The sequence below is a fragment of the Alternaria hordeiaustralica genome (assembly GCF_023758085.1).
Source record: "Alternaria hordeiaustralica strain BMP 2776 chromosome Unknown scaffold_6, whole genome shotgun sequence".
Classification (NCBI taxonomy): domain Eukaryota; kingdom Fungi; phylum Ascomycota; class Dothideomycetes; order Pleosporales; family Pleosporaceae; genus Alternaria; species Alternaria hordeiaustralica.
Genome location: NW_026056778.1, coordinates 297,304 through 319,835, shown reverse-complemented (window position 1 = coordinate 319,835; position 22,532 = coordinate 297,304). Strand labels below are relative to the sequence as shown.

The window sequence follows — 22,532 nt, the reverse complement described above, 5'->3', positions numbered from 1 at the left end:
AGGCGATGTTGCCAAAGAGCAAAGGTTCGCTGAGGAAGCTACTTTGAAAAGTTACACGGTGTTCCGGTTGAGATGTACGAGCGGTAGTAATACACAATCTTCAAGCAACATCCAGAACGCGCCATGTCTGCAAATGTGCCACATGATCGAGGTGGCATGCTGCAACCCTGCTGTTCACATTTCGGTTCCGACGTTCGCAAACTCACGTCAGTCACTATGAGAAAATGCAGAACCGAGGCTTCCGAGATTGCGAAGATTCTAGCGCTAGTGGCGGGCCATTCAGAGTGCGAGACGCGTGCACGAGCCCCAAAGACCCCACCGCGCTATAACCCAACTCCTCTTCATCTTCGCCCAACTCCAACGTCGACTCAAGCCCTCTGTATACCGCAACTACCTCAAAGAACAATCTCGCTTACGCACCACCGTCTTCGACACCACTACCCCACTATACCAATACCGAACCAACCGTGGCAATACTGTAGCAATGGCGATGACGAAACGAAGCAGTAGTAGTATGAGTAGTAATAGTAGCATTCATTCGTACTCGTCCGCGAGCAATGTCCGCGCTAGCTGCTACTCCGTAAACGCCGCTACTGCCAGCCTTCACGGCTTCCATTACTCCACTACCCCGTCTGCCGGGGCCGGGTGGTGTTCCTGAGGTCAGCTCGGTATGTCCACGCCTTACGTTCTATGTAGTTGGCACTACTAACATTCACAGGGAATTCCATCACCCCCTTCAAGTCCCCCCCTCGCCGCCAAAAACGCGTCCACCGCCCAAGGTGGCAAGGCGCGCAGAGGGGGGGCAGCATACACCATCACGGGAGAGTGTGAGAGACTCTTCTGCGAGACACTGCGATCTGTATTCCTGGGTGAGGGGAGCCAGCATCGCCAGAACTCGCTAGTGATGGGTATGCCATATGACAACACTACGACTGCAACCACCGCTATCACCAACGACTACGGTATCGATGCTCGTCGCTACTCGGACTCTTCGACTGACTCTGCTGCGCCTGAAATGGTGCGGTTCGAGGAGGAGAAGGGTGCGATAGCCGACTACATTGAGATGTGGGACTACGTTGGTGGCATTAGGTTCCGGGGTTTCGTTGCTCAGAAGGAAGACGAGAGGGCCATGTTCATCTTCTTCGATGAATCCGTCATCAACGGGGATTTGAAGGCTGGGTAAGTCAACATTCGCGTCCTCGGTATCGATATACTAACGCCTTACAGTCTCATGGCCCTCCTCGAACTCTGCGAAGTCGACTACTTCTCCTGCGATCGTCTCGTCTTGTGCATCGACCGCGACGTCGACCAAGCCGCTCTGGCCAACGTAACAAAGGATCTGGGCTGGATCGGCTTCGGCCTCACAACGCTCGACGAGTTCAGCCAGGGCGAAGAGTTGACAAGCAAGAAATGGTTGTTCATGGATATGGAGATATAAACGTGCTGAGAAGATGGAACGTGGTTAGGATTCTGGGTGTCTGTCGCTACAACACAGCATATGGTCCGAGTTTCTCTTTTCCTGAGGAGTTCTGCATGGCGGACTGGGGCGTTGGTTCTTCTTCCTAAGTAGCACGCATGGAGTCCGGTCGCTTTGAATGTGTATGGTTTCCTAGCAGGGTGTTCTGTCCTGACAGGTTCATAGTTGAATGCGATATTTGTAACCCGATTCTACATACCTACTCTGACATGCCGATCATCTGCAAGTGTACTTAACCGTATATTCACGCATACATCTGTCAAGTGGATGATCTAAGGACCACGGCTTATCATGCGCCTTCAATTCTATTCTCCTACCATACTCCAGATCATCCTTTGGTGCGCGCCCAAAATGCGTTATCCAACCCAAGCGCTACGATGATTAATCGCCGGTCTCACTAACACCGCCCTTCATGTAAGGATATTCACGAGGGATTGGCTTGTCGCCTGGGCCATTCTATGCGTCGACAGTTGCCATCTCAGCCATCTCAGCATCAACATCCGCTGTGCCCCCAAACTCATCCACTTCATCAACCTCCATGCGCTCGACTTCAGCTCTACCTTCCAACGCGCGCATAGCTGGGTTGTCCGTTCCACTAATGCCATGAGCCTCCTTCTTGCGCTGATGAGCCTCCAGATCCTCCAGCGACCACGACGAGTGTCCTTCTGTTTCCGCTCGGCTGAACGGGACACTCATGTCTTTCAGGAAGGCCTTTGCGGCGCCTACAGCCTGGTCGATGGACAGCTTTGTGCTCTTAGCGTCGAGGCCTTGTTGGATCCATTTGGGGAGTTGGGTTTGCTTCTTGTTGAAGCGTTTGTCTGCCAGGACCATGATTCCGTAGTCGTCTTTACCGCGAATGACGCGACCCAGACATTGGGCTGCGTGGCGCATGGCATCGAAAGAGAGGAAGTCTGCTTCTTTGATGCGGTAGGTCTCTCTCAGGAACTCCAATCGCGCTTTCAGAATTCTGGATTCGGTGTATTGGTATGGTACGCCCATGCACAGCACAGAGCGGCCGTAGTGGTGGTCGAAATCAATTCCTTCGCTGACCTTTCCTCGCGCGACACAAAGTAGGACGGCGCCGCGGCCGTTGTTGCAGGCTGTGCGGAAGGTTTCTAGCGCGAGGGCGGTTTCTTGGGCGTCGGGTGTTTCGACGAGGATGAGTTTGTACTTCCAGACTGTGTCGAGGATCTCCATACCTTGCCATGCTGAGATGATGCTCTCCATGTAGAGATATGAAGGGAAGAATACGACTACGCCGTCTGGCGTCAGTTTGCAGAACTCGATGAGAAGATTACCGAAGTTACGCTGCACTTGCAAATCGTTGCGGTGTTCGAATTGTGATGTGACTTGGTTCTGGTCGTTACCGCGATCGACGATCATCGGCAAGAATGTCTTCCGTGTGAGTGTCATGGTGAAGGATTCTTGAACAACGGTATTAAAGTTGAGCATGCGTGGGTACATGTCCAGCGGAGACATGGTTCCGGAAGTAACGATGACGGAGTAGAAGCGCTCGAAGACGGGTTTGATGGCTATGGCCGCGTCTAAGCAGGTGAGATGTAAAACAGGGTTTGGTACTGTTGCCGTTGCTGATTCGAAGGGCTCGATGATTAAGAGGAAGCCGGTCTCGTATGTGGCTACTAGCGTGGCGAAGGTAGCGACCTCCTGGAGCGGCTGGTAATCTTCAATATTAGTGAGTTCCAAGGTGCGGACAAGTGATGTCAAACGCTCGGCGCAGAATCTGAGTGGTTTCCGCTCGATGAAGGTCAAGTCTTTGCAATGTTTGAGGAAATCTGGTGGTGTGTCTGCGACGACGTTAAGAACCTTCATGCGCGTCTTGAGATACTCGATGAAGCGCTTGAGGAAGGCAACGAAGTGCTCTGCTCGCCGTATGTTACCGGGCACGGCTTCTGTGAGGAGATCGTCTGGTAATGCTGGATTAGCCATGAAGGCGTCCTCGTTTCGCGCTTCATCGGCAGCTCTGAGACCTTCAACGAGCTTCGCGTATTCATTTTGCAACTTGGTCGCGTCACTGGTCTTCATTTCTGTAATCTTGCGATCGAGGTTGTTGACACCTTTGGTAGCTTTCCGGAGTACATCTTCGGTAAGATCGATGCTGAGAGATTCGATGCACACGTTGTCGATGTTGTGGGCTTCGTCGAAAACGACAATACAGTCTTTGGATAGTTCTTTGGAGACTCTGTCTGCGATCTTGGGATCTAAGAGGTAGTGGTAGGAGTAGATGATGACGTTGCAATAGGGCATCATTCTTCGGGCTGTGAAGTAAGGACACTGTTTCTGCTGCTCACCATACTTCAGTATGCCATCGAAAGTCCATACACCAGCCGGTATGAGGTTGTGAGGTTCCAGAAGATCCAAGTTCTCATGGTACACGCAAAGCTCGACATCCTCGCCGCGCTCCTTCTTCTCTTTCACAAAGCCAGCAGTCAAGCTGCGACATCTCGCGTCTACCACGGTACCGCTCTTCTCTCGCTTGACGGACGGGTGCAGACAGAGATTTTTTCGACTAGTCAATCCAAGACCCCGAAATTCTTCCTCGTAGCCCAGCTCGGTAGTGCGGTACTTCATCAGCGCCTTGAGTTCAGCCAAGGCCTTTTCGATCTCGGACATGGTACGCGAACAGTAGATCAGCTTCCGTTTTTCAGGATAGTGCTGCTGGTAAGCGACGATGAGTGAGAGCAGAGAAATGGTTTTACCCGTTCCTGAAGGCATCTCGAGGACACAGTGGCCACCCTGATCCAGGGTGCGCTTGAGATCGCACATGTAGGCATATTGCTCTGGATATACTCGGGGATATGGGAATAGCACGGGGAGGTTATCGATGTAGAACCTCATGTTGATGGTCCACCGCCCGCGCGGATTTTGTTGTAGCGGAGGGGAGTTGGTGGAAATGAAGAGAAGTTGCGAGTGTGCGTTGCCTCCAGACGAAGTTCGGTCGCGGTCAGCGCGACAAGGCTAGCACCGATTGGGTCTGGCTCCATGGCAGGGATGTCCCACCATCTTCCGCTACCCACAGTTGGTGCCGTCATCAAGCAGAGCCGCATATTTCGCGTAATCCGCAAGCCTCTGCCATGGTGACAGACGTGCGAGCGTGTGTTTCTTTTGTGTATTTGAATACGTAGCTGCAGCTGGCTTTCACTTGTTTCATCGCCGCAAAGAAATCCCGCCTACCTCTCCTCCGACCTCGACCCTGAGTGGCACTGCCCTCACCCAACCCCACCATGTCAAAGCGTGCAGCAAAGGCACAGGCGAGCAGCGCGCGGGCGGCCACGACGTCCTTCGGCGCATTCGGCGGCGCATCCGCAGCCTTCAGCGCGAGCACGTCGCCCCTGTCCTACGTATCCGAGCCCCCAGACCTCTCCGCCATCTCGGACCCAAATGTCGTCGTCTACTTCCGCAATCTGTCCAAGAAAGACAGCACGACCAAGGCGAAGGCGCTGGAAGACATACAATCGTACATATCGTCACTGCAAGAGCCAGTCGAAGAGGGCCTGCTCGAGGCATGGATCAAGATATACCCGCGAACCTCGATCGACAACGCGAAAGCCGTTCGCCAGAATGCCCACCTCGTCCACGGCCAATTCGCCGTATCTGCCGGCAAGCGTATAGCACGACACATGCCTAAGAGCGTGGCAGCTTGGTTATGTGGTCTCTATGACAGCGACCGATCCGTAGTCGACGCGACGCAGACCTCGCTCCGGCAAGTCTTCAACACACCCGAGAAGTTACAGAGCATTCGGAAGGTCTACCAACAACCCATACTAGAGTACTGTCGCGACGCAGTGGACAAGGAGAGCACGGCGACTCTGAGCGACGAGCGGATAGTCAGCAAAGACGACGCCGAAGCAAAGTACAGCCGCGTCATCTCTGCATGCATATCCTTACTGGGCAGCCTGTTGAACAACCTGCAGCCCGAGGAGCTCTCCAGATACCACGCCGACTACGAGACATTGATTGGCGACAAAAAGCTGTGGCAATTTGCTTCATACAATGACGCTGGCATACGGCGCGCAGTGCACCGTCTTCTCAGGACATGCGTTGCGAAGGAGGATGCTGCTATCCAGGAGAATCTCGATACCCTGAGCAAAGCCTACTTAGCTGAGGGGCTGAACTCCGATCAGACCGGTTCTGTCGGCGATTACGTCGAGTCCCTGACCCTTCTCACTTCCAGACATCCCTCCGTGTGGACTACCGACTACAAAAGCAAGACTGGGGTGGACAGACGCCTACGGCAGTTCCTGAAGAAGGGTTCTCAACTAGGACCTCGTGATACCTGGGCCCGCATACCTGAGCTGTTGAAGATCATACCAGGAGAAGTCCTGCCACAATCCAGTACCGACTCCGCGGAGCTGTTGAACGCCCTGCACGGTGGCATCATCCGCAAGGACGAGCCAAAGTACAATCACGAAGCGGGATTCAAAGCTTACCTGGAAGTAGCTGGGTATCTGGTTCAGCGATTGAGTGATGAGGAAAAGACCAAACTCCTCCAGGAGATGGTGCTACCAATCATAACGCAGTACCTGCGACCGACGCTAGAGACCTCGCATTGGGCTGTGCCTTCTAATGCTTCAGGTCTGCTCTCCAAAGCATTAGGAATTGAAGGAATGGCCGTTGTGCTGGAGGAGCAATGGCCTACTTTCTCACAACAATTGATCGATGCCATCAAAACCCTGGCCCCCGAGCAGTCAAAAGACTACGAGAAATCTCAAACGGGCGTCATTCAGCACGCCACACGCTTCGCAACTATACAAGACCAAGCGCTCACGATCGAGAATTTGGCGAAGTTACAACCTGTTTTTTCCCAAGCTTGCTCGTCAATAGTTGGGGAAGCTCTGGAAGTACTCAAGAACAGGAACGGAAAGCCATATGGCGCAGCGGGCACCATCGCGGTATTGCCGAAACGAAATCCTAGCCTGATCGCATCTACCCAGGCCGAACAAGACCTAGAGTCATTCATACAACAGGATCTCCCAGGTCTTGTGCTATCTCCTTCGTCTTCATACCTGATCGACATACTATATACCAAGTCCGATCGCGCGTATTTCAAGGACGCATGGACCGCATCGCTCAAGACTGTTCTCAAAGAGACAGACTCTCCGGCGAAGACCAAGGCGCTTGAAGCAATTCTTACCTCTTCCAGGATTCCGCCCTCCTTCGATCTTGCAACCTCGGACCCTGAGTTACAGAAGTACATTACTGCGAACGTACGCGAAGCTGTAGAAGGTTCTACCGAATGGGACTCGTTCAACCGCATGCTTCAATCGCCAGCGAAGATACTTTCCCCGGAAACGACAGACGAGATCCTCGCTTACATGACGGAAACCCTCTCGATATCGCACCAGGCGCCGTACTCATTGCAGGGCCTACGTCAAATAGTCAAATCAAACCCGCCGATGCTCAGAGAGTTTGTCGCGAGTCCACAAGGCTCTGGCCTTCTGCAGGGCCTACTCCTCGCCTCGGAATCTCCAGATGATGAGGTAGCGCAGGGCGCTAAAGCTGTCAACGCTTCCATTCAGACAATTCTATCATCTGGATCCGATTCCAAGCAATCTATCTACAATCTTGTTCAACAAGGGCTAAGAGATGCGACCCCAACATCGGTCTCGGTCGAGACTCTGGTTGACTTGGCGAAGCAGTCCGTCAAAGCTGGTGGTGACTGGGATGAGATCGCTAAAGTGTTCCCAAGCATCGACGACTGGAATTCATCCCTTGAGCCATTCCTCAATGCTGTACCGAAGTCATCTCTGGCTATCACAAATCCCCTTGGTGGCGCCGTATATCTTGTGAAGGATGGACAGATGCCCTCCACGATCAGAACCATGTCCCGAGACGCCGATGGCTACTCTCCTGCATACAGAATCACGCAATACGTGGCGAGGCTTTTCAAGAACCCCGACTACTTCTCCATGGACAAGCTTCCTTCTGAACTTCGGGACGTCTATCTTCGTAACATCGCCGTTGCCGTACAACTTGCAGATGACAACCTTGGTCTCGCTGGCGCGAACGGCTTCTGGGCACACTACAACCCAGATGTTGAAGCTGAGGCTATGACCTTCATCTCGGATGCTCAAACTCTTGTGACACACGAACTGAAGAGCCTTATTGCAACGTGGTCGAAGGATGATGCCGACGCTTCGCTGTTGACCTGGGCGACCAAACTCTTGGCGGACATAGACGCGAGCGCGACTTCTCCCGCGTATTATCATGCGAGAGCGTACGCTGTTGTCATCGCTGACGCCATCGAGATTGCTGGTTGGAAGAGCTCCCAAACTACCCAGCTTCAGGAAACGCTCAAGACGACGCGAAGTTCGAAGAACGTGATCCAGCTTGTTGCGTTGCTGAACGCCTTCAAGGAGCCACTGTCGTATGCAAAGTCTTGTGAGCGCATGTGTAATGAGATCATCGCTGATCTGACGGGTATTGATGCTCTGCAAAAGTCAAAAGAGGCATTACAGCAACTTGTTCTGTTGAACAGTGTCCTGGGTCAAGAGGGGATCTTGGAAAGCATTGCTGGTCCTCGTCTCATGCGGTTTGTTCAGCACATTGTACCGTGGCTACAAGAAGACACGCTTTCCCGTCCTATCAAGGCCGAATTGTGTCGCGCGTTGACAGTATTGCTTCCATTGGTTGGCGATATGTACGGCGAGCACTGGGCTGGCATTTTGGGTGCACTTGCCGGAATCTGGGCGACCACGAAGGAGCTGGAGTCAAACGAGTCTGGCATGGATAGCCCCATTCCTCTCGTGCACGCATCCCTAAAGCTATACGCACAGCTCCGGACTTTGACGCAAGCCGAAGAGCCAAACGACGATCTTCTAGACGCTTGGAAAGAAAACGAGCAATCAGTTGCTGATGGGCTTATCAACATCTTAAAGCATTCGCAGCACTTTCCGGATGAGTTCCATCAGCCGCTCAAGATGGTTAATGATGTGCTAGCGCGCCAGATCTCCAAGGTATCACTTAAGCATTTGGAGTCCACAGAAGAGCTTTTCCCTCTTCTCTACGTGGAGTCGCAACCTGTTCAGCAAACTGCCTTCGATATCCTGCATAAGCAAATTCCCGCAGCTCAAGAGCAGATATCTATCGATGCGGCATTGGAGAAGACTACCGCGCGTTTACCCGAGGAGTTGCTATCTCTGATCATCGACGCGCCTACGGTTGCAGCGATTGCTGACGCTAACTTTGAACGCAGTGTGCCGTTGCCGTTGCGCGGTTACCTGTTGAGCTGGTTGCTGGTATTCGATCACCTGGAACATGCATCCTTCAAGGTCAAGAACGACTACGTTGAGCACATCAGAGAAGGTGAATACCTTCCAGGTCTGCTCGATTTCATGTTCGACTTCCTTGGCCACGCGCACAACAAGCCGGTCGATGTCTCCAAACTTGACATCACGACATACGAAGCAGATGTTGAGCCTCCAAAGCGCGATCTGCAGTGGCTACTTACACACTTGTACTTCTTGTGTCTGCGCGACGTTCCATCTTTGACAAAGACCTGGTTCAAGAGCTGCAAGTCGCGCGCCATAGTCGTTGCGCTCGAGCCTTGGACGGAGAAGTACGTGTCACCACCTGTGATTGTGGCCGCCCTCGACGCAGTCAACACATGGTCAGAGGAACAGGCGGCATCTGAGCCTGATTCAGCATTCGCGGTCAAGGTCGTTAACCGCGCACGCGAAATCACCGCGTCCTACGTTGTTGACGAACAAACCATGGCGATGAGGATTTCTCTCCCTGCCGCATTCCCTCTCGCAAATGCCCACATCGAAGGCCTGAACCGCGTTGCCGTCAACGAACAAAAATGGCAATCATGGCTGAGAACATCGTTGGGCGCTATTACGATCTTCAACGGCAGCCTGATCGATGCGCTGACCACGTTCAAGAGGAACGTCGATGGAGCGCTCAAGGGCCAGATCGAATGTGCGATCTGCTATAGTATAGTCGGATCCGATCGCAAGTTGCCTGACAAGAAGTGTCACACTTGCAAAAACTTGTTCCATGGCGTTTGTCTGTTCAAGTGGTTCAAGAGTAGTGATGCCTCGAGCTGTCCACTCTGCAGAACTAGCTTCAACTATGCGTAGACTAGAGGGCTCGATCACGTGCGGTAGACGACAATATCGTTCGTAAAAGGTAGATACTAAGAATATATCAATTCTCTGAGTCAGTTTCCATCATAAAAGGTGTTGGTGTTCTGGCGCATAGCTGGACCTCGGCTGTACCTGAATCTACCCCACATCAACGCTACAGTATACCGAGCTGAAGCTGACCAGTCGCCCAAGCTTACTTATAGTTTGCATTTGTAGACTAACTTATCTTTATCTATTCTTTTGTACTGGATTCTAACAACTAGCCGTTATCTAACACCCAATCTCTGCCACTATGCCGCTAACCGCCCCCACCCTAGAGTTTAACTACGACATCTCCTGCCCCTTCGCCTACATAGCCTCGACCCGCGTCCAATCCCTTGCCCAACGCACTTCCGCAACTCTAATCTACAAACCCGTCCTCCTAGGCGCCATCTACCGCGCAACATCCGCGCCCCAAGGCGCCGGCGGCTCCGCCTCTGATGTCTTCAACTCCGCCAAAAAGGCTGTCACAGCACAGGGTATGCAACGCACACTACGCAGATACAACATCAGATACAACCCTCCGCCTCAGCACCCCCGCAAAACAGTTAATGCACTTCGGTTACTGTACTGTGTGAAGGACCAGGAGAAGAGGAGGGCGCTTACGGATAGGCTGTTCCAGGCCTACTGGGTAAACGGCCAAGATGTAAATTCCAACACAACGCTTTTACAGATTGCGAGGGAGTGTGGTGTTGAAGGGTTGGGAGAAGAGTGTTTTGCTGATGTAAACGCGAGGAAAGAGTTGGAAAAGAGTACCGAAGAAGCGATCCAGAGAGGTGCTTTTGGTGTTCCAGGCTTCTGGATCCCGGATGCGGTTTGGACGGGGGTTGGTGGTGAAGAGAAGAAAGGAAGGTTCTTTTGGGGACAGGATCGTATGCATTTTGTTGAGGCGACGTTAAATGCTCTTTCATCTTCTTCTTCTTCGGCTGGTAAAGGGTGGAGTGGTGTTCCGGCACTCAAGAGTTTGATGCCTCGATGCGTACCGAAGAACGCTCCTCACGGTCGTGTTAAGCTGGAGTTTTGGTTCGATTTCAGCAGTCCCTGGGCGTTTCTGGGGTACACGCAACTGGAAAGACTGAAGAGTAGTTTTGGTCCGGGACTGGAGGTTGTCATGAAACCGTTTCTGCTGGGCATATTGTTCAGAGAGATCGGCGCGCCGAATCTACCAGGGTCGGCGGTTAGTCCTGCAAAGGCGAAGTGGTCGAGACAGGATCACGCGGACTGGACGGAGTACTGGAATGCTGTTAGTGCGCAGGATGGTGGTCGACAGGTCAAGTTCCACTGGGCAGATACGTTTCCCATTCGGACGCCGACTGTGTTAAGGGTTGCTATCGTAGAGCCGGATATTACGAAGCTGTTGTGTAAGTCGCGCTTTCGTTCTCTCTTAGTACGCCTTATACATGCCATGCAACATGCTAATCAGACACAGTCGAAGCATGCTGGTCGCACAACCAAAACGTCTCGGACGATTCTGTCCTCCGCAGTGTTCTTGACGAAGGCGGCTTCAATGGTGCGGACCTCATCGCGCGTGCGAACGAGCCCGATGTCAAAGCCAAACTACGAGCTTTGACTGCTGAGGCTAAGAACTTGGGTCTTTGCGGCGTACCTACGTATCGTGTGTTGAGGCAAACAGATGCGGGCGAGTGGAAAGCAGTTGGTGGATTGGTGTGGGGACAGGATGAGATCAATGTTGTAGAGGACATGATCGCTGGGTGGAATCCAGAGAGCTCGAGTGAGGTTGCTGAGGTGGCAAAGGGAGAGAAGGGCGCAAGTGCGAAGTTGTGAACGCGGCATATGGGCTGTCCCGGGGAAGCGAGAGTATCGCAGCCTTGACAGCTTACTGGCCCGATATATGGCTCACGAGACATCAATGCATGGAAGAGATCTGTTTGTGGACAAGTTTGTCACGATCAAATTATCGTGGTGTACCATGGTTCATAAGATAGGTACATACACATGTCGTTAACCAAAAGCAAACCGTTACGCCAAAACCATGCGCCTTTCCTGGGTATCAAAAGTGGAAGTGTATCTATCTTTCCGGGGTATTTGTTCGTTTCTCGTGTCGAGTTGTAGCGAAAGTATAGCAGATCATGCTCGAGTGCGTGCGTCTTGTGGATGTAGAAGGGTTGACAAGCTCATGCTGACAAGTCGATGCCACCGTAAGCACGGCGCTTCCTCCTCTTGCTCGCAAGTTGGGGGCTCCAGATGCCGCTGAAGAGGTCCTCGCATTCGTCTTCGTCCTGCGAATCGAACTCGATGTCACCTTCCTTCTCCAGCACCATGCCGTTGTCTTCCTCTTCTACGCTCTCGTCCCATTCCGCGCCTTTGACGACTCTCTTGGTCTCCAGTATGAATTTGCCGACCTTGTACTTCTGAGTCTCTTCAGCAGCATCGACGTACTTCCATCCTAGCACGGTACCACAGCTGCGACAGCTGATATCGGACACGGTATGCGCACCCGTGACGAGCTGACGAGCGTGGGCTTTGTGCGTCAAGGTGTTCGGTAGGTCGCCCGCCTTCCAGCCTGTCGCTGACATGTCACCACCAGCAAACGCGCTGGATGCCGATGGGGGTCCTACAAGGTATGCGCGGCCATGACGCCCAGTGAACCCTTTGCTTATTATGGCCGACGTGGGGATGAGGTCAGCTAGGCACTTCTGACAGCGGAGATGTGAGTTCGGTTTGGCTGTCAAGAAAGAGGTCGGCAGGGGTGGAGACGAGGACGGAGATGTGGAGGCGGTCGAGGTGCTGATGGCAGAGCTTCGGCGTCGGCGGAAGGAAAGGCTAGGGAATAGGTAGAGAGGGAATGGTTGCGTTGGTGAGCTCGGCATGGTGACTACAGAGGATTGGTCGGAATATTAGTGGTGGTACAGTGATGCGACTATCGCCTGGCGCTATGGGAAGAAATGTTATTCGAGGTCTTCGGACGGCTGATCTATGAGGTCTCGCTTTTTGCTGCTTGGTGGAGATCGTGACGTGAGAATGGTGTAGTTGTGCCGCCTGATGAACGTCCGGCCGGTGTTGGCTCAAGTAGGGTGAAAAGAGTGACTACGCGATTCGCCAGTGAGCGGCAACGAGGCTCTTTATCCTTAAGCTCGGGATAAGCAAGAAGCTCCCGGGGGAGGCTGCCCGCACTTTGAGGCGTGTCGACGCGAAGGAGCAGATGACGCGCCGAAGACGGATGCGGAAATGTCGCGATAAGCGATAACGGGCGCCACAGCCGAGGAGGCGGGGTGGCGAGGCAAAACAGATGTCGCACCTCAGGCTCTCGACATCGACAGGGCAGACAAACTGATGCGTTCAAACTTTTGGGTTCAGTATTTAGCAGACAGTAAAAGTGCTAGCAATAATATATATAGTGACTATGGCGGTGAGTATCACGTTCTTGCGATCATCATCCGGCGAAGGGTGCAGCCAATACTTATGCGACACCAGATCATGCGACCATCAAACCCGGGCGTGTCGTCACGAGGTGCGCTGGCGCTCTCCGATTGTGCCCGGGCAGTACTTCCACTACATTTGGTCTATTGCATCCTTGCAGTATCCTTGCCATGATTTACAAATACTGGTATCTTGTTTGACCGGCACTTGCCTAATCACCAGCAGACGCGCCGTTGGTCTTGCCATGACCGCTGAAATCATCGACGCCTTATGACCATCTATCGTATAGCAACCAGCACACTTTATGCTGCGATTTCATCGCTCCCACACGGTTTCAAGCTTTGGTGTCAGGATGTCGACGACTATCGACGAACGTGAGACTCGGTACAGCTTCCCAGCTTCGTAGGCGCGATTGCCATGATCAACATGTTTCCTGGCCTGCTGGGTTTCGGCACTTTCTGAGCAAGGTTGAAACCACCAGGCTACAAGGACCGAACAATCGCGAACTCAAAATGCAGTGTTTGGCGATGGGGTATTCTACCAGAGTGTTCACATGAGATTTTGTATTTCACAGAGGCTGCTTAGCTACCTCAGCTCGATAACTATGTGGTTTCATCACTCCACTCAAGAGTGGGTATTCTCTGAAAGCTACTTTCATGTTTGGGTCCTTTTACGGTGCCATCAAACCACGAGTTTGCTAGATCGCTGACCGCTTGATCGACAAATGGTACAGAATAGCAATCCAGACCTTATACATCTGCCCCATCCACGCATCTCAATCAACTTCTCGTGTTGAACCAGAGTCAATGAACACGATGGATGTCGCCGCGCGAATAGAATTCGAAGAACATCTCAAACTGTTAGACCATTCAACAACCCGCATCAACCGAGTATTGTTCGAAGTTTTGCAGCACGTTGGACTGCAACTCCTTGATCTTGACTCAGTACACACGGCAGAAGCTCAACCCTTGCTTACATTCGTGGTTAGTCAATTCCTGAAGCCAAATGAATGCAATGCATGTACTGACTTTGTACACCTGTTTCCAGGCTAATCATGTCTCTTTAGACAATCTAGATCAAGGTTTAGCGTCTAATTACTCATCTGAAGTGAGAACGGAGATCGCTTCTCTCTCTGACGGATGGCCGATGTTGCACCGGGAAAGGACCAGAGACTACTATCGAGTCTACACTGCAGATGCAGCACTGTTCGCTCGGACATTGGCGTATCGCGCCGAAGGTCAGCCCTTTTTCAAGCTTATTGAACCTCCCCGTTTCAATTTAGACATCGACACATTCAAGGAGTCCATCGCAAACCCCTACCTCGCGGCCCGAATACTATGGCTAAAGCAACGTCAAGCTAAAGGCAAAGAACAGTATCCAACCGAAGGGCATTATCGTGAGCTTACATTGGAATATGGAAGCTTACGCAAGGGCCTGAGCGATCGGATGCAAAAAGAGTACCTCGATGAACAAGGAGGTCGAAGCTCTACGTGTCTGGAGTGGTACCTTTTCACCGGTATGGTTTCATACTTGACCTGTTGTCGGTACAAGCAAGCAGGGTTCATTGGTGAGTTGGATGCAGTGCTGGATGAGCGAAGCGTTGCTCTCAGCGAAACTTCATCTTATGACGGGAATGACAACGAGGCCACAGAAGACGAGAACGATCAAAATGCTGATGAAGACAACGACAATATGGAGGGCATCGTACCATCCGACTCCCAAGACAACGGCCATGACTCTGACACGAGCAGGGAGGTCTCACCTAGTAAACGACCACCAATCTACCCAGCGGTATCGGACTTCACCACACCTTGTACCGAAGAAGCAATGGCAGCGAGTGATGAGACCGACCGCCGCTGCTATGCCTGTTATTACGATTACAGAGTGTCCTTCTCGCATTCGAACAGAACCGAGCCAGCTGTCCGTACTCCCTGCGGCCACGTTCACGGTATCATCTGTCTCAAGAAACACCTGAAGAAAGGCAGAGCCACTTGTCCCGTATGTCGTGGAAGACTGTTCGGGTTTGATCAGCGCCTTGATTCCCATGAAAGCGGCATGTATGTTCGTCTGGTGCAGGCTATAGATGGCATCGCCAAGCTAGATCCGGCTATCGATCGCTATCTGTTGGAGGGTCAGAAAGAAACACATAACTTCGACTTTGCGGAACTTCTCGGAGACCTCTTCAAGCTTTGTGCGCGTACTATTACTTGTCGGTCTGAACTGCGAAAAGCGATTCCTGTCGAAGTCGCATCGGAAGGGTTGTAAGCTGGCTTGTAGGAAGACGCTGGGTCATAACGAGATGGACATGAGATGGACGCGTCTTCCGAGGATGCATGGTAAGTAAGCAATGGCAATAACCTCCATAGATTATGATAGAACGTCTTCCCACAGTTTGCAGACAACCGCGGCTCGCTTGCGAACCAGAATGCGGGTTTCTATGACCTCATAACTACACACATTATGACCAGAGGTCTAAGTCTCCTCTTCACAGTGACTTCCCTTCATAATGACATCAGAATACCCACCAGAGCGATACACTAACAAATATGTCTCTTGCGATGTGAGACTGTTACTAGTTATAAATCGACGCTAGCTTTAGCTCTCACGAATGAGAGAAATCGTAAGTATAATATACTGCGGACACCGACTTCAGAGCTACTGTATTGTGAAACAAATCTACCAAAATACACATACTCAATAATACCACAGTGATGTAAAGTCTCCTATTCGTTTCACGGAACACCCAGATTAATCCAAACAGTTCCACAACGAATAGCAACTGCTTGTGTAAACATGTCCCTTGGTGAATTTAACCGACATAGGAGAACGTCTCCTCCACCCAACCGGTCATTCCGTCTCCTCCCCTTGCTTGTTGTCGCCAAAGTGCCGAGTAAGCTTCCATCGCCGCCATACGCTGTTCCATCGCCGTGATTTTGGCTTGCACATCTGCAAGCGTATTTTGTTCTATTTGGTTCAGTTCCAACCCCCAACTGATCTTCCCCTGGAGCATTGCCACCTCATGTTGTATACCAGCCTGTGCTTTGATGGCCGTTGCGTGACTGCACCACATGAGCCCTTCCAAGAAGTCGCCGATGAGCAGACCTGATTGCCTCAGTTTTCCCCAAGAATGGAGAATATAGGTGAACTCGGGTGCCGCTGAAAGCAGGAACCCCGCCGGCTGAATACCAACGTCATGTGTCAACTGATAATCTGCACATATAGATTTCACGACTTCGACATGTTCTGCGAGGTCCATGGCATTCTGAAATACCTCATATAGGGGTTCGGCCTCTTGATAAAGTGTTCCATGATATCCGAGTCGAATAGTGATGATTGCATTAGATCCACCGATACAAAGTTGAGGGATATGTTCCAGAAATCGGAGCAATGGGTGCAGGTTATCCCATCGGAAGCTAAGGTGAAACGTGCCACACTTGCCGCAATGAACGTCCCCAATGTTACCCATGAATATACTGGCATCGTCGGCCGTTGAGAGTCGATGGAGTACGGCTGGGGTAAAGATTTGTCTGTGCAAATCGTAAAGCCTGAATGTTCCACCTTTTTTGCCAAAGGTTTTTCCAGCTGGTGCATCAGGGTCCAGTAACGATCTAGCGCCTTGCTCAAGACTGTGGAAAGTATTTTTCAACTGTTCTCCAAACGGCAGGCTTCGGTAAGTCAATTTTGCGGTCGCTTCGTTCAAAGGCTAGAAGTGTGGATTATCTCCTGGCTCCACCGGTAAGGCGCGCTTGTAAAGGCCTGGCTGTATCTCACGTACATCCCGAACACAGTCGCGCCATCGTTTGCAAACCCGCTCTACACGTAGTAGATCGAAGATGCTGAGATGGATGAAAATTGTGCCGAGGAGCTCAGGTGTGGCCGTAACTTGCAGTGTAGCCGGGCGCGTGTGGATGCTTGGGTAGGTCATGATGAGAACAGAGTTGTTGATAGAGGAAAGAAGGAGTCAGCGAGGTTTTGTACAAAGCGGACAAACATGTTACAGTGGTGACTTGATTGTGTGCGACGACATTGAAGACTCGCTCATACTACGCGTCGAGTAAACGTTTGGGCTTGGTCGAATTCAGGATCAAGCGTTTGAGTTACCAGACTCACAGGAAAATGTTTGCAGAGGGACACCAACGATCAGGCGTTCGCGTGGTCACGAATCAACTGTGACCAAGCGAAGTCTGGAGTGTGAATCTCTTTGCTCCAAGGGACCAAACGACAAACTACAAGTCTCTGACATCTTATTGTAGAGCATCTAGGCAGGAAAAATTGATTTTTTTATGCGAACCGCTTGCAACCGTTTGTTGGTGGTCGAGAAGGAGTCAAGAAGTTGGTGAGTTGCCCGGGTCGAAATCCAGCCTAACTGCGCTAACCCAAAGCCCGCTAGTGCTCGGACCGGATGGCAATTACGTCACCACTGCCGTCCATACCTCCTTACTCAACGCCATCGGTAGCCAGACCTCTCACGCGATTACCACGCGCAGCAATCGCACTGATCCTCCTCTAGGTCGTCGCATGGGCACGGAAACCAGCAACGTGTCACACCCTCCACACGGTCTTCAAGCATTTTCGCTAGATGCTTTAGGCACTGCTGGCTAACAGTGGGGAAGAGGCTAGGGCGAAGAGTACGCTGATTTGCCAGCAATGAGAGCTACGGATCGGATCAGATGAGGGAAGAGTCGGGGGAAGAGATACAAGTTGGACACGCACGAACATAACAAGAGAGAACAAGAGAGTATTTGTATTCGGTCATGTGAGAACAGACTTCGTTTACTCTATACGAAGCAGACACTCGTGTTTGCCGTTGTGACGCGGATCTCGATATCTCAGTGGGAACGAACTTGGTTTGGCCATGTGACACCAGACTCTGGTCTACCGAGACGAACGCTCAAAATTGAAAGAAAGAAGATAATGATCCATGATGCGAGAGTTCCTGCTCCTAGATACAAGATCAGTCGCTGCGATCTCTGGGCGTATTCGTTACCTCAAACACGAGCTGCTTGGTCTTCATCCAGGTAACCTTCCTGCAAGCAGGGCAACTCCTCCTGTGCCTCGTCGTACAACTGAGCGATATAGGCCTTGTCCTCCTTCCATGTCTCAGCATATATTCCACTTATGACATAAGACTCGTTGACAGTCAGTACCTTAGCGCGACCGCGTGTAAAGGTCAGGTCACAAAATCGCAGAAGAGCGCGTAGCACTTGCCCCAACTTGAGGCCATCTTGATCACGAATAATGGTATTCCCCAGACCCACGGGGTCGGGACCTTCGACGCAAGACAGAATGAGCCTTGTGCACACGGGCGCCATGAAATGATGTTGAAGAATACCGCGTTGCTTTGCGGTTTCGTAAGCGTCGCTCACAGCCCTGGCAAACAACGCTAGAACGTACACATTATTGCGGCCAGCCATGCGACCCTCAATTTCGTCCAATGCAGGCCCCATTCGGTAATCTGCACTTCCGAAATTCCCAAGAGCGAAGCGAAAGAGCAGTTCTGAACCATAGCCTCGACCGCAGATTTCGTGGTTGTGTAGGAAGCGGAGAGCTGGATGTAAGCCCGAGGCAGCGTATGGAGGGTGAAGACGCCGGCAACTGTCGCACCTGAACGCATGTTGCCGAGGTGTTAGAATGAAGAAAGTTTGAAGGGAAAACGTGTATTTAAATTTCTCGGACGGATGCCATAGACGTTCCCGTTGCAGCTCTCGCGCCACGGCTGCGATTACCTCATCCTCGCCTGCCTCGATTGCGTCATAAAAATCCCATTCCATGCGACGAATCCCCTCTAGGGCCCATTCCACCTCCTGGTAGCTCAGCTTGCGAGGATACGTGGACATGATCTGTGGCAAATCTGGGTAATGTGGGTCTTCGTCATGTGGAATTGGGACGGGAAGCTGCCACAAGCGGCGTTGAATGCTGGGTGTTCCGTCGACGATGGTCTTTAAGACCTTTGAAGTTGCTCGAACATGAATTAGATCGTGAATATCCGGCAAACGGTTCAGGATGTTTTCCGTGAGCTCTGGTATGGCCAACGCAGTTTGCGCAATTGACTGTTGTGACGTTTCTTCGAGTTGTAGGTCCATAGCCACGGTGTTATCATGTGCTGTAAAGGGGACTTCGGGAGGGTTGGATAATGACTTAGAAGTTCTTACTTCGCTCCAAGGATGTTTTAACATACTAATGAGGAACAGAAGTTAGGGGCATTTTCCCTCTGAGCTGACAGCAGCCCATCCTGCCCCGACCAGTATTTCACTGTGAATACACACCGCCAAAGGTGAAAGCGCTAGAGTCAAGTGTGCGCATTCCTGAACGAATGTTTATTGCCTACAGTGTATTTTAACATTGTACAGCGTTGATTGTTCCGTGTCTCTGATCAGAATGAAGCGAATGATATGATCAGACAGATTTATGTACAAGCGGTAACCGATGAGGCTGCGTAGAGCCACCAATATGTGTCCTGATAAACTCAAGCAGGCTGCGCAAAAGTGCTGCCGATAGGCCCGAACTTGATGTTCGAGAAGACGACTTGCGCGTTCGGATTGGCAGACTCAACATCAGCCGGCACACCGCTGTTGATGTCGCACTCGCCGCGAGCGACACCAGGCTGCTCCGGATCCTTGTCGGTAGGGTAGCTGCTGTCAAGCCAAAGCATATTGGCGTAGTGGTCGTCCCAGAGACTCATGACGAGTACCATGCCCAGGTTCATACCCCTACCCATGGACTCCATGCCGCCAAACTCGTTGAAGGGGTAGACTTCCTCCTGGAAGACTTCCTTCTGCGTGTTGCACCATTCTTGGGTGATCGAGTTGCCTGTCTGCGCGATTGTCAGAACGGAGTTCATAAGGCTCGGTGACGTGAGCACATACCATGCCAGGGACTGTAGGCTCCGGGTTGGCGATGACTTTGCCGTTCTGCACATAGAAGCGCTTAATCTCGCTGAGCGATCCTCCAGATCCCAAGAACTGTGTGACGACTGTCACCTTCTTTGATGTGTCTACACCAGACTTGCCCTTGCCATAAAAGTCTCTCGCGCCGACACGGTACGGGTTGAAGTCGCAACCATTCGCATCGCAGGAGCCGGCATAGCGATCGAGCGAATATGTTCCACCACATGTATCGTCTGTGCAGACTGAGTAGCCTTCAGGCTGACAAGAGTGTGGGGTCACAGCCGTGGAGACTGAGTTTGCCTCCCAGATGTCCATCTCAGTGCTGAGTTGCGTCAGAATGGGCCAGGCCGAGCAGACTGAAGTACTCACCAGCATGCACCATTCCTGCCAATACCCGCATTTGGGTCAGATTCGGATGCTTGCCAACCTTCTGCGTTGGCTTTGCCATCGATGTACTTCAGGTCTCGAGCACATTGAGCGTCACAGTAACCTGGGATGTATCAGTTCACGCTCTATAAATAGCGAATCCTGTGACGTGCCAGTCCCGTACTTTGCACCGGGCGCACCGTGGCCCTTCTGGGGCATGGAAACGAAATATAATGCTCCATTGAGACCGCATGGCAACTGCGAGTTGTCGACGTCGAAGGTGAATTCGTTTCCGACAAGGTTGAACATCTAAACAGCGAACAGCAATAATCAGCGTCTGTGTCATACCTAGATCTGGTGCGCTGCCCTACCTCATAGTTGTTTGCATCTTTCATGAGGTACGTGCGAGAGCCTATGTTGGTGGAGTATTGGTTCTCGGTAACGAACTTGAGGGTAAGAGCATTGCCCGAGGTCGTAATGCCGTAGGTACCGCGGTAGTCTGAGCCTTCGATAGCACAGTTCTTGGTACATGCGGCGTTGGTCGCACACGCCGTGGTGTTCCACTCGTTTCCGTCGAAGCAATTGGTGTAGCCTCCCACGGAATGGAGCCAGCGCCAATTAGCATCAATGACAATCTCTCCGTTGACATTGGTACAGCTGTTACCACCGCTGCCTGTGCAGCGCTGCCAGGTCATCTTTGGGTGAGTTTCGGACTGCTCCGTTCCAATGACCCAGGCGGATGCGCGGGAGGCGCAAACACCCAGAAACACCGCAAGGTTCGAAGTCGACAACATGATGAAAGGGAAGACTGTGAGCTGAATGAAGGATGTGGGTTGTCACACCGTTATTGAACTACATGATGCTGCCAACTTATAGGATCGTTTCACAGCTTCGATCCTGGCCATGCTTGTGTGCAAAGTACACAATGCATATTGCCCAGTCTTCAGAAGCCCGACAATGAGCTCATGCAATATGAGGAACTGATCATGCGATAATCTCTGACGGATTGATGAACATCTGGTCCGCCTTGGGAGTTGAGAACTCATTGATGGACGCGATCAGGCTGTCACTTCGTTCCACAGCTAAGTTTCCAAAATGGTATCCCAATCATGTGCATCTCGGCGTAGTGCGCTTCGTATGGATATTTCAATGTTGCCAAGCAATTCCACTTCGGTATATGAGGTCAAGAGCCGTGGCGCTAAAGGTGCAGTGCGGGGTTAGCATGCGAGCAACGAATCGAAGGTAGTGGTTCAATGCATCGCGAATGTACCGATAGCTAAGCATTCTTGGTGCCTCTCCCCGGACAATTTGTATTCTTGGATCTCGCAAGGGCAATTTGTGGATGCACAGATGGCCAGGGTGTATCATGCATGCTGCAACGCGTAGAAGGCGGGGTCGCGAATGGAGAGTAATCAACTCAATCGCTGCGTCTATCCAATTGGCGGGCTTTATGACTACTCGTTGGCATCGAGACCACGGGGTCCTTTGTTATCTGGAACGCTCAAGTATGTGACAAGCTTGAGAGAAGGCTCTCTCGCCGTGTGGGGGTGCAATTCGGAGCCACCAGAGTGCCGCGTCGTCACAGGAGGAAGGGTATAGAGTGCCGAGGGCTTGGGCTCGAGTGTTTCATATGGATTTCAGACGAGGTATTGATCACTGTGTCATGTGTTTCGTCCTTTCAAGTCTGCCATCTTTCATATGCCAGCTACAGTTCAGTATGCTCGCCATGAAGGCTCACTGAATTGAGCAGTCTTCCACGACTTGATCAAGTGTCGGTGTTGCCAGGTATGTCCATCCAAGGTAATCATCGTGACCGAAGGCTACATTCGTGACAGCGTGCGATTATCGTCGACACTGCATGGCTGTAGCGTAGGGCTGAAAGTCGTGCGACCGGTTCCGAACATAGACGCATGCTGCAGTATGCCCATGGTGGAGTACGTTGTTCAGCCCATCTGGCGAGGGCAGTTAAAGCCCGGGCACGTCTAGATGGCCCGCGATTAGAGCCCTAGTGTGTTTGGAGCCGGCCTTCTTCCTGTAAGCATCGCGCTTGATCGTGGAGAGATGATAGGAGGAATACTGCCGAGATGGCTTATCGTGCGGACGGGTGCGGCGCGTCGGAAGAGCGGGAGACCTGGGATGAACGTGAGTAGGTAGCCGAGAGATGTATAGGGACTCGCGGTTGTTCTACCAGCAGGCATGTATTCAAATGAATCGCTGCGCGATGTCGTGGGTGTCGTGTTACTATCCTGTCGCGTCTGTTGGTGCCACGGGTGCGGA

The 22,532-nt window shown here is 51.9% G+C and overlaps 8 protein-coding genes across 8 annotated transcripts; 4 read left to right on the top strand and 4 right to left on the bottom strand.

Annotated features, from left to right (window-relative positions):
* Window positions 1-904: 904 nt before the first annotated feature.
* On the top strand, window positions 905-1,438 carry J4E84_003996 (uncharacterized protein; the record flags this gene model as incomplete). The annotated part of the gene is made up of 2 exons (XM_049386605.1): window positions 905-1,179; window positions 1,228-1,438. The coding sequence occupies 2 exons, from the start codon at window positions 905-907 to the stop codon at window positions 1,436-1,438; spliced, it is 486 nt and encodes a 161-aa protein (XP_049245375.1).
* Window positions 1,439-1,933: 495 nt separating this feature from the next.
* Window positions 1,934-4,333, bottom strand: RAD15 (DNA-dependent ATPase of the nucleotide excision repair factor 4 complex; the record flags this gene model as incomplete). The annotated part of the gene is made up of 1 exon (XM_049386604.1): window positions 1,934-4,333. The coding sequence occupies one exon, from the start codon at window positions 4,331-4,333 to the stop codon at window positions 1,934-1,936; it is 2,400 nt and encodes a 799-aa protein (XP_049245374.1).
* A 386-nt stretch (window positions 4,334-4,719) lies between these two features.
* Window positions 4,720-9,576, top strand: J4E84_003994 (uncharacterized protein; the record flags this gene model as incomplete). The annotated part of the gene is made up of 1 exon (XM_049386603.1): window positions 4,720-9,576. The coding sequence occupies one exon, from the start codon at window positions 4,720-4,722 to the stop codon at window positions 9,574-9,576; it is 4,857 nt and encodes a 1,618-aa protein (XP_049245373.1).
* A 298-nt stretch (window positions 9,577-9,874) lies between these two features.
* J4E84_003993 (uncharacterized protein) lies at window positions 9,875-11,406 on the top strand (the record flags this gene model as incomplete). The annotated part of the gene is made up of 2 exons (XM_049386602.1): window positions 9,875-10,982; window positions 11,051-11,406. 2 exons carry the CDS (start codon window positions 9,875-9,877, stop codon window positions 11,404-11,406), a joined length of 1,464 nt encoding a protein of 487 aa, XP_049245372.1.
* A 350-nt stretch (window positions 11,407-11,756) lies between these two features.
* On the bottom strand, window positions 11,757-12,158 carry J4E84_003992 (uncharacterized protein; the record flags this gene model as incomplete). The annotated part of the gene is made up of 1 exon (XM_049386601.1): window positions 11,757-12,158. One exon carries the CDS (start codon window positions 12,156-12,158, stop codon window positions 11,757-11,759), a length of 402 nt encoding a protein of 133 aa, XP_049245371.1.
* Window positions 12,159-14,016: 1,858 nt separating this feature from the next.
* Window positions 14,017-15,267, top strand: J4E84_003991 (uncharacterized protein; the record flags this gene model as incomplete). The annotated part of the gene is made up of 2 exons (XM_049386600.1): window positions 14,017-14,022; window positions 14,245-15,267. 2 exons carry the CDS (start codon window positions 14,017-14,019, stop codon window positions 15,265-15,267), a joined length of 1,029 nt encoding a protein of 342 aa, XP_049245370.1.
* Window positions 15,268-17,990: 2,723 nt separating this feature from the next.
* J4E84_003990 (uncharacterized protein) lies at window positions 17,991-18,400 on the bottom strand (the record flags this gene model as incomplete). Its single annotated transcript, XM_049386599.1, is given in 2 exon segments — window positions 17,991-18,385; window positions 18,397-18,400. 2 exon segments carry the CDS (start codon window positions 18,398-18,400, stop codon window positions 17,991-17,993), a joined length of 399 nt encoding a protein of 132 aa, XP_049245369.1.
* Window positions 18,401-19,468: 1,068 nt separating this feature from the next.
* On the bottom strand, window positions 19,469-20,950 carry CEL1_1 (Esterase/lipase/thioesterase; the record flags this gene model as incomplete). Its single annotated transcript, XM_049386598.1, has 5 exons — window positions 19,469-19,816; window positions 19,869-20,211; window positions 20,259-20,379; window positions 20,429-20,564; window positions 20,627-20,950. The coding sequence occupies 5 exons, from the start codon at window positions 20,948-20,950 to the stop codon at window positions 19,469-19,471; spliced, it is 1,272 nt and encodes a 423-aa protein (XP_049245368.1).
* Window positions 20,951-22,532: the final 1,582 nt, after the last annotated feature.